The sequence below is a fragment of the Elephantulus edwardii genome, unplaced genomic scaffold (assembly GCF_000299155.1).
Source record: "Elephantulus edwardii isolate Elephantulus edwardi_28Jun2011 unplaced genomic scaffold, EleEdw1.0 scaffold00118, whole genome shotgun sequence".
Lineage (NCBI taxonomy): Eukaryota > Metazoa > Chordata > Mammalia > Macroscelidea > Macroscelididae > Elephantulus > Elephantulus edwardii.
Window position 1 is genome coordinate 8,611,934 of NW_006399868.1, and position 19,120 is coordinate 8,631,053.

A 19,120-nucleotide genomic window follows, 5' to 3' on the forward strand; every position below is an offset into this window, starting at 1 on the left:
CAGACGCCCCCGGCTGCTGCGGGAGGCCCCAGTGGTGAAGCACTCACTGCTGATCAGAAGGCTGGGATCCACTGTTCAAAGCAGCCCTGGTGGCCAAGTGGTTGACAGTTCAAACCCACCCACCACTCTGTGGGAAAAAGAGGTGGCAGTGTTTGCTGGGAAAGACCCACGGGCTTGTACCCTCCACGCGGCTGTTCCACTCTGTCCGCCAGGATCAAAACTGACTGAGTGGCAAAGGGTCCAGAGGCTGCTGCGTGCAGCAATTCTGGGGAGATCTGAAACCCCGGCAAGACGGTGAGATTGCACAACATTAAGATGCCACAAAAGTGTGTGTTTATAGTTGACTTTTCAAACTGAGTATCTGGAAATGTCCTCCCATTTGTAACCAGTGCAGTCAACACTCGCACTGATGCCCCATCATTTCTAACGGAAACAAGGTGGCTTACAGCAAAGCGCTCGCTAATCAACTAACGAGGCCAGTGACATGAAATCGCTCACACACAGCTTGGATGCTGGCCCCATTTATCTGGTTTTCATGTCGTGTTCAAGGCAATGCTATTGAAAGAAGTAAGCAGGAAAACGTGACAGGAAATGGGTCACTTGATTTTTTAGCATATTCAACACCCAACCATGATTCTGAAAAGGCACTAGAAAATAGGACACCCCATCTTTCTCAGCTTCCTTCACTGAAAACTCACTTGGAAATAAAGTGATGGGGATGGGTAGGAAGGTACTTCAGAAGGGCTTGAACTTCGTATTTAGAGAGAACCTCAAAATGTGGCCTTTCCGTGCTCCCCCGAATGGCACTGACTCACAGCAGCGTATGGACGCCCTCCAAGCCTCCACCCCCTGGCTTACGCGTGGGCTCCGTGAGGGCATGGCTGAGCCCTGACGGTCTGACTGTGTGGAGCACACGGCAGCGAGGGAGAGGCCTCTGGAGTGCAGGAGGTGGCCCTGCTGGAAGCACCAGGCACGACACAGGACAAGCGCACAAGTGCTCACAGCACAGCATCCAAATGCCAGCCCCAGACCTGGGGGTCTTCTGCAGGATGTGACCCCACCGTGACACAGATCCTAACAGGACTGTGCTCCAGGCTGGCAGAGGCCCGGTGCACAGTGAGCTGGGAGCAGCAGTAAGTACAGCGAGGCCGACACCCTGAGAGCTCACTGCAGGAGACGACGGGAGTCACCGAGCCAACAGACACGCGTTCCTCTCACGGAGCACTGATCAGCACACAGTGAAAACAGACTGGCAGGTTTTGAAGGTGCTTGGAAAAACCCTAAAACCCCACTGGCTTCGAGTGGATTCTGACTCCTGGTGAGCCTACAGGCGAGAGGAGCAGTGCCCCAAGTGGCTGCAATCTTTACGGGAGTGACTGCCTCACCTCTCCCCGAGAGCAGCCGGGTGGCCAGTTCTAGCTCACAGACTGACCACCTTCCGGTTATCAATTAGGTGCTTAAACCACTGCGTCACCAGGCACCGGCAGCTTAAGGCTGAGGTAATGTACAAACACCACGCCGGTCTGCTAAGAAAATGTGGTCATTTGAACCCCTGTATCTCCACAAACATGTTAACAAGATGCTGGAAACTGCACCCTCATGAGTCTCCACTTTACAAAGTGATTCTGCGGTTCTCCCCCCTCACCGTAACACATACACCTACACTAAACCATTTCAAAAAAAATCACAGTCGTGGCTCTCAGAGACAATTCTGTGGGTCTGACTCATCAACTTTGTGTAAGACCACAGGGAATCCAGACCATTGTGTGAGCATTCTGCCTGTGCTCACTCTCTCACACACACACATACACAGAAGTTTTGTACTGAACTGTAATGTATTTATTTCTTACTGTGGCTCACAGTTACAAAGGTGCCAAAGTTCCTGGTCTGTTGTTCCCTCTGCAATGACCACGTACAAGGACATGGCTAACTGGCCCTCCCCACTCACCTGGAAGACAGTGCATCCCAGTCCTGGCCGTCACCACGGGGACGCTGGCCCGTGCGCCCGACCACAGAGGGCCGGGGGCTGCTGCTCCCCGGGGAAGGGTTCTGTGAAGGGTGAGCGTCTCTGCCCTCATGGCAGTAAGACAAAGACGAATTCTGGGAAACCGTGTCTGTTTAAAAGAGACAGGAATTAAAAACGGACTGCTGGGTTTTCTGCAAATAACACGCTCACACAAATAGTGCACACCACACAACACGTACCGTGTGCAAAGGACTCTAGCACATGCAACACCTACTCTGTGCAAAGGAACCTAGCACATGCAACATGTACATTGCGCAAAGGACTCTAGCACCCGCAGAACACACAGCGTGCACAGGAAGCTAACATGCACACTACACAACACGCACAGTGTGCCCAGGAAATTAGCCACGTTCACACACTTAACACGCAGAGTGCCTGGAAAACTAACACAGAGAGCACCTACTCAGTGCACAGGGAGCGAATGCACGAACACACACATAAAACACGCACAGTGTGTCCAGAAAACCGGCACATGTATATATATACGTGTAACACACACAGTGCACCCGGAAAGTAACACCTCCAGTGTGCAAGGGAAGCTCGCTCACACACACACACACACACACACACACACACGCAGACACACATAAACACGTACAGTGTGCCTGGGAAAATAACACACGCAATTGTGTGTGTAGGAAGCCAATGAGTGCACACATATATAACACGCTGTGTGCCTGGAAACTAATACACACACACACACACACACACACACACACACACACACACACACACACCCATATACTTTTACCCAGGAAACTAACCTGGGCACACATACTTAACGAACACATACACACAGATCCAACACTCAGAGTGTGCATACGAAGCCACCATGTGCACGCAGAAATGGCACATGCAGTGTGGCCAGGAGTCTAGCCCACACACACAGTGGGCAGGACACTACTATGCACGCACACACAGCAAGTCCAGTGTACCCAGGCTCTCAACAACAGGCACACACACAGAGCACACACAGTGTCCAAAGAGCAGTCCTTGACCTCCTCCAGCAACAGTTCACACGGGCTGGGCCCTATCGCTTTTGTTCACTGTTACATACTTGATGGCTAGGATATCGGGTGCACAGAGTGGGTGATAAGTAAGGGCCCATCTAATAAGAATGAGCCTTCAAGTGCCATCTACTCTGATGTCAGCATTTGAACCCTTCTAGAACACAGGTGTCCTTGCTGTCATTCATGGGGCACGTCCTGCCTCAGAAATGTTGGAGGGCCTCATGCCCTACTCCCTACACCACAGCTCAGGTCCTCTAACAGCCCAGGAGCAGTGAGGCTCTGGCCAAGCAGGGATAGACGGGAAGTGTGATGACAAACCACTGGAGTGTGGCAGTCGACTTCCCACACAAACATGTGAGCACAGACACCTGAACAAGAGAGGGCTCTATCCTATCCAGGGTGGGACAGTGCTCCGTGCGGCCAGCAGGTGCCCCTAGCTGTGCGGCGCTGGCATCAACACTCTTGACTAGACCACAAGTTATACAAAACTACTTAGTACGTCACATATTGCGTTAAGTTATTGCTTTAAGGAGTTATTATGTTAAGAGCCACGGAGTCTCTGCACTGTAGTGCGGTGTAGCACATCAAGACGTCTACCGCTCCACCAGTTCAAATCCACCAGCAGCTCCAGAGGAGAAAGTCGGGAAGTCTCCTTCCAACTGACATACAGCCACTGGGAATCTGCTGGGGACTCAGCTCTGAGTAGGTTCTGACTCGAAGGCAGTGAGTGTGGGCTCCCGTGTCTCACAGTGACCCCTACAATCAAAGCTGAGCAGTCAATGTACCAGTGGGCCCGTTAACACAGTACATGATTTCCTAAACTGCCCAAAGTCACACACACAGCCACACTCAGAACCTAGGCTCCAGCTCCAGACAGGAATGAGCACACAGAATAAAGAAAAAACAAAACACTTTGTAGCCATGCCTTATTAAAATACATTTTAAAAGCGCATGGTGGCTTGCCATACACCAGGAGTGGGGATTTCAGGCTGTGACACTGTAAGAAGAGCCTGTCTAACTGCAGCAATGAGAGCACCGGGAAGCTTCCAGAAGGGCCTGCAGCATGCCAGCGGTCCCTGCTGCCGGACACACCTACCTTGCTTGCTGGAGAAGAAGCCGGGGTCTCGGTGGAAGTTGAGCCGGCTTCGTAAGCTGACACACAGCTGGTGCAGGCACGACACTGCCTGCAGGGCCAGACGGTGTCTACCGTCACCCCCAAAGGCCAGCCTCAGCAGCGACAGGAGGCCCTGCACAGACAGCAGAACAGGGGAGTGAGCCCAGGGCCCACAGCGCAGGAAGACATTCAAGGAGGTCAATGTCACCAGGAGACAGTGGGTTTACAAGACCCAAACAGAAGTGCGCAAAAATGACTTGGCCCAGGAAAAGAAGGGTCCAAGTCAGACAAAATTTAAACACAAACAGAGCATGCTCACCTGGACTATTTTGGGTCTCTGCAGGAAAATCTCAGCAGGAAAATCTTGCATGATAACATCCTTCAAGAGTTCACAAGTATTCCAGATCAAAGTGTGGTTATTACTGCTCAATGAACTGCAAAACACAGCACAGGTTATTCTGAAAGCGATCACCTACACCAGGCGCCAGTCACCCTGGGGCAGGACGACACTGTTCAACGTCTTTCCAGGCTCAGCTGAGACACTAGGTTGCCAGAGCCTTCAGTGACTGTGCTCCCGCCAACACGCTCTGTTGTGTTGTGTTGTGTTCTACTGTGCTGTATTGTGCTGTGTTGTTGTAGTGTACCGTCAAGTCAGAACTCACAGCTGACCCTCCGTCAGGGTTCCGGCATTCGTAACTGCACGGGACAAGCTTACCCCCCTCTCTCCCTAGCACTGTTGGTGGCCCCTAACTGCCGAAGTGGCGAGGCCTTTCGGTTAGCACGCGCTCCCTGCGGAGTCCACCACCAGAGCTCCCTTTACCGTCAGCAGGTCAGAAATAGAAGGGAAGTCATTCAAAGACTGCGGTGCTGAAGTGGACCATGATGTGCCGTCACATCTAACACTGTAAGTGTGTGCACACACGGGGGGCAGGCTCTGGACGGAATTATGCTCTGCTGCACCTCAGCCAGTTCGAATCCCCCAGGAGATGGGCATCTCCTCCTGGGTGATGTACTGCCTCGGAAACCCACCAGAGGGGCAGCTATGAGTCAGAACTCGCTCCAATCAATCAGAGTGCACTGACGATGACTTAATTCCTCACCCAGAGCTCTCTCTGCTTTAGGTAAATGAAGCTCCAACACTGTCCTGACCCCATTAACCTTCCAGACAATCTCTGCCTGCCTAGGATGTGGCAGCCGGCACCCCACTACAAGAAAGCAGCACCCGCCCTTGTCCTGGGCACCATCGCCCACTCAGAAACTGGCCCTTGGTGCTGTCAGACTGACTCCTCAGGAACAAGACAGGCCAGTGAGCAGACCGGGCACCCCAGGGCACCCACCCCACCCTCCCCATCTACCCCCATAAATGCTGCGCCCCTGAGGACCACATGACACCCTCTAGTGGCCATCACCAGAAATCACCCCCAGTGCCCACCTGTATCTGAGTTCAGGTGCCCTCTCACATTAGCCTGGAGATCTCTCTCCCAGATTCTCCTCAAAAGAGGGACAATGACACACTGGTTGTACCTCCCAATTAAATAAAGATTTTCAGCAAAAAGTTAATCTAAACATCACACAACTCCCCAAACGTCTATGAACCAGTGATCTACTTCTGAGGTTCACATCTCATCAGCATCCATGGTCCCCAGTTTCTCTACAGCATGTACTTTTTCTCCCAAGAGGGCTCATGTTTTGAAATAGATCATCCACCCCAAAAAAGGTGCATTTATAGTTTTTCTATTTTTATCAAATTAAGACATCATCAATGGCCAGTGAGATCATCCGGCCATTAAGCGCAGGCTCCTGCCACCCAGGAATGCGGAAGTCTAGTCAGGAGAAAGAAACGTAAGAGAGAGCCTAGGTGGGGTCAATGTGCAAGTTCTGGCTGGCTTTGGGAAAAATTGAAATGCGCTCCTCCCCTCCCTCTTTGACCTTTCACAGTCACTGACTCTCTTCTCCTGGAGAAAATCTGTAGCAGGAACTAGTACCCACCACCCGACGTGAGGGCTGAAGGCCAGGCATCCCGGAAGGACGTCAGACACGTACCTTTCATTAGAGGAAAGGACGTGTCTGTCTGTCGTGGTCAAAGGCAGCCAAGGAAACACGGAGAACTTCAAGCATCGCACGGTCCGGTTCACTGTCAATGGAACAGCAAGAGGTAATGCCTCACGGGATGAAAATACGACAGACACAGCTTGGGAAGAGGAAGGCTTCACCTCTAACCAGCGTCTGCAGGCCAGCTGCCCTCTAACATTAGCCTAAAACACACTGAAGAAGGAAGGAGTCCATGGGCTCTCTGTGGGCAGAGACCCTCAGTGAGAAGAACTGATCCACAAGTTATTAAACAGTAGAAAATTCCTACCGCCCAAGCCAGTACTGAATGGCACTCAAAGGCTCAGCTGGTCTACATATCACCCTGCAGCTGACCAGAACGTCCAGCTTATCTCTGTTTAACACAGAAAGAAGTGGTGTTTGAAGAAAGCCTCTACTCGCGGAAACGAATGCAGATGTAACTGTAACCCTGTATGAGAAGGAGGGAGCCCTGCTTCAATACCCCACGGGGCTTTACGCTTCTCTTTCGCTTTGAGCCTCTGTGAAAATGACCTGACGATCAGAAGGCTCATCATCAGGGTCACTGCTCCAACACGAGACAAAAAGAAGCCGAGACGCCCGCACACGTCTCCCCACAGCTCAATTACCTTCCTTTCCTTTTTCTCTAAACTATGCAGATGCTACACTGGACCTTAGCCAAAAAGGGCAGGGCTTTGCTCAGCTGTTCACAGCAGTGCGATGAGTCCTCCTGGACTCCAGGGCCGTGAAAAAACAACATACACATAACAAAGGACTATATTTTGGACAACGGTCAAGTGTACAATTTGATGCTACTGAAAAGTCCACTTTGGGAGTGGAGATGCAAGCTTGTCCATTTATGGCAGCTTCGAGATGCTGAGAGAAGGCTGTGGACTTGGCAGTACCTGGCCGTTGAGGACCAACCTCCTGTCGACACACCTGGCCATTAGGACTAAGCCCTTGATTAGGCACCTGGCCATGAGGAATGACCTCCTGACAACATACCTGGGGGCTGTGCCAAGGCTTCTGTTTGCTGCAAACGACTTCTGTCTTGAGGGAAATACCCAGTCAAGATTTCAGATTTCTGTGGAAAATCTGCAAAGAAAATACTCAATATTTGCGAAACGTTAAGTCCTCTTTCCTGTTCAATGAACTAAATTGCCCACAGTGACCCAGTCTGCTGTTCTGTGACAGAGCCGGGACTTGGACTTCTCATTCTGGTCACCACCTGTGACTGTTCATGCTCCTCCTCCCACACGGAAGGACCTGAAATTGAGTCTCTTTCTTCCCCAGTTCTCATCCCCACTGGCTCCTCACTGGCACAACACTCACAACACAACAAAGGAGGGCGGTCAGACTGCTCACGGACGGTGCGGTTGTCCTCCGCGGCGCGTTCACGGGCACAGGGCGTTCCGCCCAGTTCACCTTCTTCTGGAAACTCTGCTGAAAGCTGTTCAGCTTCACTGATACGGTCGCCGTTGCCAAGAGGTGCTGCTGGCGTGGCTCAGACCCACAGCCACCCCCGGACAAGAGCAGGAAACCCCGCCCGGTCCTGGGCCACCCTCATCATCTCCCCATCATCATGCATCACGCTGAGTCGAAAGCAAGGCCCAGCTGACCCTCCAGTGGCTCCTGCAAGCTGCACATCACACAGGAGCTTCCCCGGCTTCCTCCCCCTGGGCGGCTGGTGAGTGGGAACCATCAAGGAAGGCTGGACTTCCAGTGTCGCCACAGCTCCCTCGGGTGAGGTCACGATGTGCAAATCTCCACTGAGAGGTGTGTAGTGGCTGCACAGCAGGTGGTGCCCTGGCTGGAATCGAACCTGGGACTCTCATGGGAAAGGAAGGATTCTAGCCCTGAGCCACCTCTCTACCTGTTCTCTGACTACAGTCAGATAAGGAAGTTCTAAGCCTGGTTCTGCCACAGAGAAGCAACCCAAGGAGCTTGGGACAAGGGAATGAACAAGACATTCACAACACGCTTCTCAATCATGAAAAGACAAAAGGAAAAACTTTAGAAAGTAAGAATACTACCATCACTGTCAAAGAGCCGTCTTAAGAGTTGACAGGACACTGTGTTGAATCACGTGACTGCAGGCCTGTCCCCAGACAACCAGCGCCAAGTGTGAGTGCTGTGAGATCCAGAGCGAACCCAGGGGCCTCTGACTCTTGCCATGGGCCACACTGCACTTAAAGCACGTGAGCAGGCCTAGTTTTATGGTGTCCACACAACAAAATCTCAAGTCAAGGCAGTTACCTTTATACTCAGATGTGAAGGACAAGATTCAAAACTGCAAGGCCAGACCTTTGAGAACAATGTCCGGCACAGAGCATCACATGCTCATTAAAGTTTATTATAGTGAAGAATCATCTGGAAAGTGGCCCTCACAGACAATACAATTTGGAGCATCTTTTGAGGTCATTGGCAAAATGTATACATAAGTAACAACAAAAAGGTGTAACTATGTAGCAATATGAAATGAAAACCTGTAAGGTAAAGTGTATCTTATGTAGCAATATAAAAGAACACGGTTCAAATCCACCAGATGCCCTGCCGGAGAAGGAGGCACAATATCCTCCTGTACCAGTCAGATCTGATATGACGGTACACGCACACAAAATAATAAAAAATAAAAAAAAAAGAATCCTGCTTTGGCAAAAGGTAAAGAAGCAGAGACAAAGATCAAGTTTATGTAACTGACTAGAAAAGTAAGGCTCAGGGTGTGAATAGAAATCTTTAACACTTTAGATGGTTTTCCTTTAAAGAGCCTGCACTGAACTGATTGCAAAGCCTTACCAGTTGGGGTGGGCTGAGAAGCCAGGGTGCACAGCGGTGCTGGGTCTTCTGAAGGGAGGACAAAGAGTCCATCAAGGATGCCATCAATCGTCGCCTGGAGATCCGGCTCCACATTCGAACGAAGCTTGGCTAAGAACTCAACTGCGCCGAGGTCAACCAGATGCTGGACAGCGGGGGGATACTGGAAGCAGAGCACAGTCATGGGATGACCCTAAGGGCCAGTGTCCCCATGCTCTGCACTGTTGCGGCAGCGCACCACGGAGCCCAACAGACAGAGGTAACCCCCACACAGGGAACTGGGACAGCAGCGGCTCACCAGGCTGGCCGGCCCTCGCTGCTGGGTGGCTTCCAACCGCCAACTTTCAGAAACCATGGCATGCCCTTCAGTATTAAGCATGTTATTGTTGCTGTTGTTGTTGTTGTGTGTGTACCACAGAGTCAGAACTGACCCACAGGTGACCCTCCAGTGGTTTTCAGAGCCGTTTAATCACATGAGAGAAGACTGCTCATCCTTTTCCCACAGAGAAGCAGCTGGTGGCCTTGAACCGCGTGCCTTCGGAATTGCAGCACAGCCTCTTGCAACTAGACCACCAGAGCTCCCTAATATTAAGCATATGGGGAGTGATACACTGAGACATTAAAAAAATCAACACTGCTGTCAAGTCAATGCTCTCTCACAGCAATCCTCCACGGGGCTTGCAAGGGTGCACATATTTATGTGAGATAATCCCTTTCTTCCAAAGACGGGCTAGTAGACCTGACCCACTGACCTTTCACTTAGCAGTCTAACATATAACCATTTGATTTGCAAAAATAATTAAAAGCCTCAACTATTAGTGTTGTTGTTATGTACCATCAAGTCAGAACTGAGCCATAGCTGACCCTCCGGGGTGGGGGGGGGGTTTTCAAAGGCAGTAAATTGCACAGGAGGAAACTGCCCATTCTTCTGCCTCACAGGAGCTGGGGGATTCAAACTGCGTACATTTGCCCTGGTAGTTCAATCCCCTACCACTAACCCACAAGAGTTCACAATAAATACAAAAGTCAAAGATTGTAAACCATCAATACTATTAATAACAACAAACAATACAATCACCATTTATTAAATTATCTTATCTTCCCCTTCAGTGGAAAGCTCTCACAACCCTGACAACCAGCCAGCTCTGCCCTGTCACCAGCCAGCTCAGACAGTCAGGCTTCTAACTCTAAACAGACACCAATCAACTTCACCTGCTCCCTAGTGTCCTGACAATAAACTCAGTGGAGATGACTGCCACTTTGTTTCTAATTTCAGTGTCTAATAGTAAAACACAAAACACTGATAAGATTTATCTCCTGCCATACATTCAACATGGTAGAAAATGATAACGTTACTGTGTTTCAAATTAACACTTTCAAACAGTACACCCAAACTATTAAACACAGCATAAGGATGCCTTTAGTGAAAACGATGCCAAGCACACAATAAGAACGTCTTCTAATTTTAATGTTAATTAGTTGCCAACGTTTAAAGTTATGCTTATGATAAAATAATCATTACAACATATGATACAGACAGTCGTGAAACAGAAATCTGAAAACAAGATACAGAGAAGAGTAAATTTATGTATTTGTGCTGGTTACTGGCCCTGTTCTGCGCCATCATTCAGAAACGTGTAAGCTTTCATACAAAACTCAAAGAATATCCACTTCGTAGGGTCAGAACCTACTTAGAGCTGACCCTCCTTCAGGGTTTTGGACGCTGTACATCACACTGTTGGATTTGAACTGCTGGAGAGGCAACTCCTTTGGAGTAGCAGCACCACCCCCTAAGAGGTGTGATCTCCCTGTGCATGTAAACAGTAGAAGATAAGGGAGAAAATGACATACCCTGACTTGCAGAGCTGATTCCGTCAAAAATCAGAACAACGGAGACAATCTGAGTCTCCACATCACACACAAGAAAAGCTGGATTAAAATTCAACAACACTAGCTGTTTGCAGGATTCAAAAACACCACAACTATCTAACTTTCAGAAACTGGCATATTTGCATGGAAAACACAGAGCCTGCATTTCCTTTTCCGGGGACTGTACCTTAACTAAGCTGTTGAGCAGGCTGAGGACATCTTCTTTCATGGGAACGGACGGGAAGTTGAACCATTCCAGCAAGTGGACAAAGAGAAGCCTCTCCTGAACGAGGTCCCCAGGGCAGAGCAGGTTGTGCTCGATCTTGCAGAGGATACTCCGAAGGGCGCGCTCCCGGATCTCGGCCAGCTGGTGACCTGTGGGAGGACAGCACAGAGCGAGGTCAGTCTCCACTCCCCACCCAAGGCTAAGCGGGAGCACATCTCAAGGTTCATTCTTCATCTCAGACACGCTGGGCGCATTATTAGAAAGGGTTGGTTCCCGGAGAAGGACATCGCGCTGGAACAAGGGGAGAAGACCCTCGGTGAAATGGACTATTGACACAGTGGCTACAATGGGTGTGAGCATAGCAGTGACTAGGGAACTCTGGTGGCCTAGTGGCAAGAAGCTGTGCTGCAATCCCGGAGGCACCTGGTTCGAGGCCACCAGCCGCTCTGCGGGAGAAGGATGTGCAATCTCCTCCCGTGCAATTAACTGCCTCTGAAACCCCCACCCCGGAGGGTCATCTATAGGTCGGTTCCGACTTGATGGTCACAACATAGCAGTAACTATGCGCACAGGCGGGATTTGGTTCTGTTGTGCATGGGTCAACAGTTCGAGGCGATTGCACAGCACCGAACAACAGCATCATCCACGATCCCAGCCCAGGGGCTCCACCGTGGAACCGACCCCAGCGGAGCGCGCGCCCCCGAACCCGGAGCCTTGCAGGGATCCCGGCCACTCCCGGCGAGCGGACGCAGCTGCGGGGCCCCGGGTGACGGGCGGGCGGGGTCTCGGGATGTTACCGAGCTTCCTGATGAGTCCAGGCGGGAGCATCGCGGCCACCGCAGGCCCCGCCGCTGGAGAATTAAACCGCCGCGCCGACGTCCGCCCGCGGACACTGTCCCCCCGGAAACCGCGCCGCCGCACACTGGGTTCCGCTACACCGGCGCGCACCATGAAACGAGTGCGTGCATTGTGTGAGCTGTTCTCCCCAGGCACCTTTCACCACAGCAGCGTACAGTCGTTGGAGGTACAGCTACGCAGCTCTTAACACGCCTTAGGCGCGGAAGAATGAGGCAGCCTAATGCACTTTCATCACTGTGCACGATGGGAAACGTAGTTGATACCGCTGTGCTTCCATCTCCGAGTTCCGACTTCTCCCTGCGAGCCCGCCTCCAAGGTTCCGGGCAGCCAGCGCGGGCTCAGGAGCGGGAGGCAGAAGTCGTCGGACACGCTGCTGCTGGGCTGAGACCACACCCCCCGAACTGAAGACACGCCCCCACACGAGGCCCCGCCCCTGCCTCCCTGGGCTGCACGAGGCCACGCCCCCGGGTGTCTTGATCTGCGCGAAGCCACGCCCCCGCCCCGGAGCTGCACGAGGCCACGCCCCCGCCGCCTTGGGCTGCAGGAAAGCCCGCTGGTTCCTAAAGCTGCGCGAACGCCCGCTTTCCTGTGCCTGGCAGCCGGGTAAGGCGAGTTCTGTGTGTTGTTTCCTTTCACTTCACTTTATGAAGACTTTATCCCCTACTGCTTAGTGAATGAACTATCCTGAGCTATGAAATGTACCAGCAAAGTCAAGAGGTGCCCTTGGATACGGGAGCATCAACTGTCAAGAGCAAATAAGCAAGCCAATTAAAGAGAATAAAAGAAAAGGAAATGATAGAGGGTGGAAAATGGGAGCTGCAAAGAGAAATGCGGATGGAGGTTACTTAGTATTTCAATATAATGAATTAGCATTTAAATGGACTGTATTTAAGTGAAGGTTGAGTTAGTTTTCACTTCACTGGTGGAATTTTGCACTCGTGGAGGTGACCTAGAGCAACTAACAGAAAGACAGAAAGAAATACTAAAGTGAGAGTTGAAATCTTGTGAGTGGCCATCTAGGGTAAATTTTTCGTTTCTACTCATATGGATAACAGATCTATGCCTTTCAGCTGTGATTGGTTGGGAAAGAGTACTGAATATTGCATTGACTGCCAAAAGAAGGAACAAATATGTCTTTGAAAAAGTGCAGCCAGAGTGCTCCCTGGAGGCAAGGGTGGCAAAGCTTCGTCTTTCAGGCTTTGGACATGTAACTAGGAAAGGCCGTTCACTGGAAAAGGACATCATGCTTGGGAAGATGGTCAGCGAAAGAGAGGAAAACCCCCGCAGAGAGGAGTTGACATAGTGACTTAGCAATGGGATGGCACAGGATAGAACGGGGTTCAGATTCACAGGGTCTCTATGAGTCTTACTCAACTCGATGGCACCTAACAACAACAATTTATTCAGAGCAGGGAGCTCTGGTGGCTTAGTGGTAAGGATCCCAAAGGCAGGCAGTTTGAATCCACAGGAGAAAGAAAGATGGGCAATTTCCGCCTGGGCAATTTATTGCCTCTTAATAATATGCAGGGAGGGTCAGCTATGGGTCCCAGCTCAACAGTAAACAACACTCATTCAGAAACAAAAGAAGGAGATAGCCAGTCTGAGGGAAAAAAAACTAAACTGACCAACAGGACTTTGTTGTTGTTGTTGTGTGCCTTTGAGTGGAGTCTGACTCATAAGAGACCCAGTGAACAGCAGACTGAACGCTGCACCCTCTTGTGTCAGCCTCCTAATCTCTGACACAATCAGGTCATTTGTTATGGCCACCGTGTCCATTCATCTCCCTGAAGGTCTTCCCCTCTGCCGCTGACCCTCCAACTTTCCAAACATTATATCCATTTCCGATTACTGATCTTTCCTAACATTTCCAGAGCATGTGAGATGAAGCTTTGTCATCAGTGCCTCCAAAGAGCTCTCTGGCTGCACTTTCTTCAAGATAGCACTTCTTTGGCCATCCAGGGAATGTTCAGGCTCTTCTCCAACACCACTGCTCAGAGGCATCTGTTGTTGTTAGATGCCGTCAAATTGATTCCACCTCACCCTCGCCCTATAGCAACAAAATGAGACCCTTCCCGGCCATGATCTTCCACACGGTCACTGCTGGCTTTGAGTGCATTGCTGCAGTCACTGGGTCAACAAGAACCGTCTTGTTGAGGGTCCTCTTTTTTGCTGACACTAATTCCCCCAGCATGACTTCCTTCAGCAGAGACTGGTTTCTTCCCATCTCCTCCATAACATGTCCCAATACTTAAAATCTCCTTTTCTGCAAACTTGAGACATTTATTCAGTCCAAAGACATTCTGAACTAGAAATATGCCCAAATTCACAGAGTGAAAGTGCTCCGTCGGGCAATAAAGGATGAAGTACGTATTCTCATAGAAGGGAAGCAAGAGCTACAGGAGCACAGCCGTGGCAGACTAAACAGCGAGCAAGGGAGAGGAGTATGGGATTTCCCAGAGTAGGGACTTACCAGGCATTTGTATATAACATGTATGTGAAGTTACATGACTGGTTGAGAGTACATAATTGCATACGTGCTTGCTCTTCAGTTAACTACAGAATGGTCACAAAATAGATTCTGGGAACCTACTGTTAAAATCTCTGGTGGCCTAGTGGTAAGAAGCTGTGCTGCAATACCAAAGGCAAGCAACTGAATCCACCAACTGCTCTGTGAGGAAAAAATGGGAAGCATCATCCCATGCAGTTAGCTGCTCCTGAAAACTGGAGAGTCAGCTGTGGGTGGGTTCTAACTAGACGGCACACAGCAACAACTATTAAAATTATTTTCTCAAGACTGCTTGTTCCTGGGAATTCAATGTAAAACATATTTATCAATAAGAATGTTCATCAGAACCTCTATATAAAGATATATAGAATGTTGCCTCCTACATCCACAGAGAAAATCTTTCCTTTAGGGTATATGGTTAGGTCAAAACAGGAAGTTCAAGAAACTGCTGTTACTAAATGGTAACTTTAAATTTCAACATAGAATCTAGACTCATGTCAAGATTTTAACTTGAAAAAATCAAAAGCAACAAAAAAATATTTTAACTTGAAGTTAAGGCTCTATTTACACATACCAAGTAACTCAACTTTTAGACTTTATTTTATCTTCCTTTTTAATCAGATTTCTGTTAACTTGATCACACACACATCCTTCTACATGGATTTAAGTATTTCAGTGACCACTTGTTTTCATATAAATCTTTAAAATCCAGGCACCATACTGAATGGTTGGCTATCATCCATTAACCTCCAGGCCTCTCATTAGCATCTAGTCTTCATACATCCTTTTGGGAAAGGTTAATACAGAGTGTAGGTGAAGAACTATTTGGTCATTCATTCCATCTGCCTATCTGTCTCTTTCTCCCTCTCTGTCTTTCTCTGTGTCTAACAGCAAGACAAGTTTGATCCAACTCATAACTGCCTTGCCAGCAGGTTTCCAAGGCTGAAAATTGCACAGGAGGAGACATCCCATCTTTGTCCCAAGGAGCAGCTGGTGGATTCAAACTGCCAGAAAGGCACACCCTTTGGATTAGCAACACAACCCTCCATGGACGATGCATTCAGAGCCCCTGGTATGTAATTAGCAAGAGGAAATGCTTAAAATAGGGGTTCAAATTCATTGATGGCGTAGATGTCATTAATGCACAGGAGTTGTTCAATTGATTATATATTGGTTCTTTGGGTCATATCATGGCAGGAATTCTTATACAACATTTAATTGTTCCAATTATAATGAGAACAGCCAAAAGCATCACAAGTCCTAGTAACAAAACAGATTTAATCCAAAACCTTATGATTTTTTACAACAAGCTAAAAATGATGGAGAAAGGGGGATTTACTTGGTCAGGAGTGTGAAGCCAAGTAGCCTTCTGGTAAATCTTTGGGGTGTCCTTCTCTCCTTCACCTTTGGCATTTACCCAAGTGCAGCAGGAGGTGTTAACAACAGCACACCCTCCACCTTGCTGGGCTAATATGAAGTCTAGAGCAATTTTATTATTCAACACTACTCTTGTGAGAGAATGTAAGGTGTTTTCCTGAGCTTCTAGAGAATTAGAAATATCATCAGCTATTCCTTCCAGAGTGGTAGATACAGTTCTTGTGACATGCTCCAAATCAGCGACTCCAAACCAAGGAAGGATGGTGCTTAAGAAGGAGTAAGCTGGCCTGAGATTTTCCTTGGAAAGGTCCCTGTTTTGTTGGCCTGCTTCATGTCTTGACCATTTTCTCTGTTTACTTTCTGAAAGTTTTGACTTCTAAGTCCAGTGAAAGCTTTCATTATAAGAGTGAATTTCTAGAGGAAGTCCCAAATGGCCCAGGGTACATTGGCCAAGCATGCTGAAGCCGTCGAGGCAAGGTAGTGCCCAGGCAAAGGGGTCATCATTCGGGTTGGGTTCTTTCTTTGTGGGCTACTTTGATCCCCCACATAAGAATATATATCCATGAGGGGCACAAAGTACACCCTTTCTATTATCTTTTGTTCATGGAGTAATGGTGGAGATAGGTTGATTGGCTTGTGCAAGCCAACTTGAAATTAATGAATTATTACAAATGGACAGCAGTCCCCAGTTTATAGGGGAGTGAGCTTTGTTACAGAGATACGTATTTTTTCCTTGTGAACATTGTAATTCTTTCTCATAAGCCCTGAGGAATCTTGGGATTCTTGGACACCATGATAGCCAATCTGAGCAGGAATGGTACACCCCTGGTCCTTTGTCACGGGTACAGTTACGCCCAACCCATTCTGCCTGAAGTGCTCAGAGGTGTTGGGTTGAATTAAAATGTGGTGTCTGAGGTATGTCGATAGCTCGGGAATGTTCCACAGCCTGACTCATGGCGTGTTTGAAGGTGATATTGAGGTTAATGATTGCATTGGACACGGGATGATAATCAAGTACTGGAATAGTGAGTGGATCTGAATTTCCATAAAGAGTTTGTGGTGTTGGGTGGCAGATCCAGCATTCAGTTAGGTTGGCTGCTCTGGCCACAGACTGGGCTAATTTAACAAAAGAATTTTCATGCCAAACTTTAGTGGAGGTTATGAAGAGCACCAGCAAGGGAAGGACTTCATAATGAAGGAAAGCCATCTCCCCAAATAAATCAGGGCAGTAAGTATACAAATTCGAGGTACAGTGAAATAAAGTCCTAAAACTTACAGATGAATAGTTAGTTACAACAATAGAACAATGACAGCCATACTAAAGTAAAATTAGTACAATAAAACTTATGTTGTTGTTGTTGTTGTTATGTGCCATCGAGTCGTTTCCGACTCATAGCGACCCTATGCACAACAGCCCTAAATCCTGCTCTATCCTGCGCCAACCGCACCGCCTCTGACACACCCATCCCGATTACCCCAGTCACTGAATCAATCCACCTCATAGAGGGTCTTCCCCTCCTGCGCCGTCCCTCCACCCTCCCAAGCATGATGTCCCTCTCCAAGGACCCGTCCCTCCTGGCAACATGTCCAAAGTATGTCAGATGAAGCCCCAGAATCCTTGCCTCCAAGGAGTAGCTTGGTTTAATCCTCTCCAAGATGAATCTGTTTGTTTTCCTGGCAGTCCATGGTACATTCAGTACCCTTCTCCAGCACCACAGCTCAAAAGCATCCACTCTCCTTCTGTCCTCCCTAGTCATTGTCCAACTCTCTGATGCATAACAAGCGATTGCAAAGACCATGGCCTGTATCAGGCGCACCTTAGTCTCCAGAGAGACACTGTTGCTCCTGAGTACCTTTGAGAGGTCCCTAACAGCAGACTTTCCCATCGCAATACGCTTTTTGATTTCCTGACTGCTGGTGCCAAGAGTGTTGACTGTGGAGCCGACCAAACTGAAGCTGTGAACAATCTCAATCTCTTCGTCATCCATCCTGACGCTGCCAATTGGTCCAGTGGTGAGAATCTTTGTCTTCTTGACATTGAGCCTCAGTCCATACTGAAGGCTGCAGTCCTTGACCCTTCGCAGCAAGTGCATGAGGTCCTCCTCAGTTTCAGCAAGCAGGGTTGTGTCCTCTGCATAACGCAGATTGTTAATAGATCTTCCACCAATCCTGATGCCACAATAAAGTCAATATGGCCTAATTGGTGAAACAGAACATTTCTAAAAACATTATTAAATACAATGACTTTAACAGCTTTCACCCAGCAAGGGAACAGTCCACAAATTTTAAGGTCATAAAGAAAATACAAAAGCATTTTCTATACAAAGTCCAAAACCTTTCTCTCTCCTCGTGTGATCTTGTTCTGTGATCTTGGGGTGAGCTGTCCACCTCTCCTACTGCTTCTCTCTGTGGAGTTGGATGAAGTTCAATTTAGGTCTGTCAGTGGGATGGACAGTTTTCTGAAGAGCTGCAGTCTTCTTTAACTGGGAGAGATGAATCAAAGCCTTAATTCCCTGTAATTTACCAGCACAGGGATTAGTTAAAAGAACTAAGTGAAGCCCTTTCCAATGAAGTCCAAAAGAGTCTTTCAGCTAATATCTTTACCAAACACATAGTCTCCCGATTGTGTTTGTGAAGCAGGCACCTCAATAGATCTATTTTCATCAAAGCCTTCTTGACTCCTTAAGAATTATGGGTTTTTACATAATGAATTAAATCTTGACAGTATTTTAAAAGATTCAAAATAAGACTTTTTTGCCGTAGACCCACAACCAACTTCTAACTGAGCCTCCAGCAGGTCTCCAAGGCCGTAAATCCCATGAGACAGTGTCCATCTTTCCCCTTCAGAGCAGCTGGTGGGTTTGAACCACCAAAGATGCATGGCCTTTGTATTTGCATCAAAACTCTCTGTGGTCTAGGCCACTAGAGCTTCCTTTAAATGACTTTTTAAAAAAAATTTATTGGTTTGCTTACAAAGTTTGTATACATTGTGTTTCACATTGTGTTCCATACAATCATTCTCATGCATTATGTTTTATAAAATTAATCACCACTGAACCTTGCCCATTATTACCCTGTCTTTTTGCCCGGATCCTTCCCATTTCCTTCACCCCCTCCCTCCACCCACCAAACTGTGCAACCTTGTTGTTTCACCCTTACCCATCTGCACTCCCTGTCCTTGACTTCACAAAAATTTTTAACTAGTTATCCTTCTATTTTTACAATAATCTTATGCTGTATTTGTCCTTATGAG

The 19,120-nt window shown here is 48.5% G+C and overlaps 1 protein-coding gene across 1 annotated transcript in view; it reads right to left on the bottom strand.

Annotated features, from left to right (window-relative positions):
- RTTN (rotatin) overlaps positions 1–11,954 on the bottom strand; it is a 118,691-nt gene extending 106,737 nt beyond the window's left edge. Inside the window, exons 1-8 of the mRNA XM_006892745.1 lie at positions 11,924–11,954; positions 11,088–11,275; positions 9,014–9,194; positions 7,223–7,312; positions 6,194–6,284; positions 4,470–4,584; positions 4,133–4,283; positions 1,949–2,114 (exon numbers count right to left, since the gene is read on the bottom strand). Coding sequence (XP_006892807.1) covers positions 1,949–2,114; positions 4,133–4,283; positions 4,470–4,584; positions 6,194–6,284; positions 7,223–7,312; positions 9,014–9,194; positions 11,088–11,275; positions 11,924–11,954 — 1,013 coding nt within the window. The remainder of the gene's footprint in view (positions 1–1,948; positions 2,115–4,132; positions 4,284–4,469; positions 4,585–6,193; positions 6,285–7,222; positions 7,313–9,013; positions 9,195–11,087; positions 11,276–11,923) is intronic.
- Between the last annotated feature and the right edge of the window lie 7,166 nt (positions 11,955–19,120).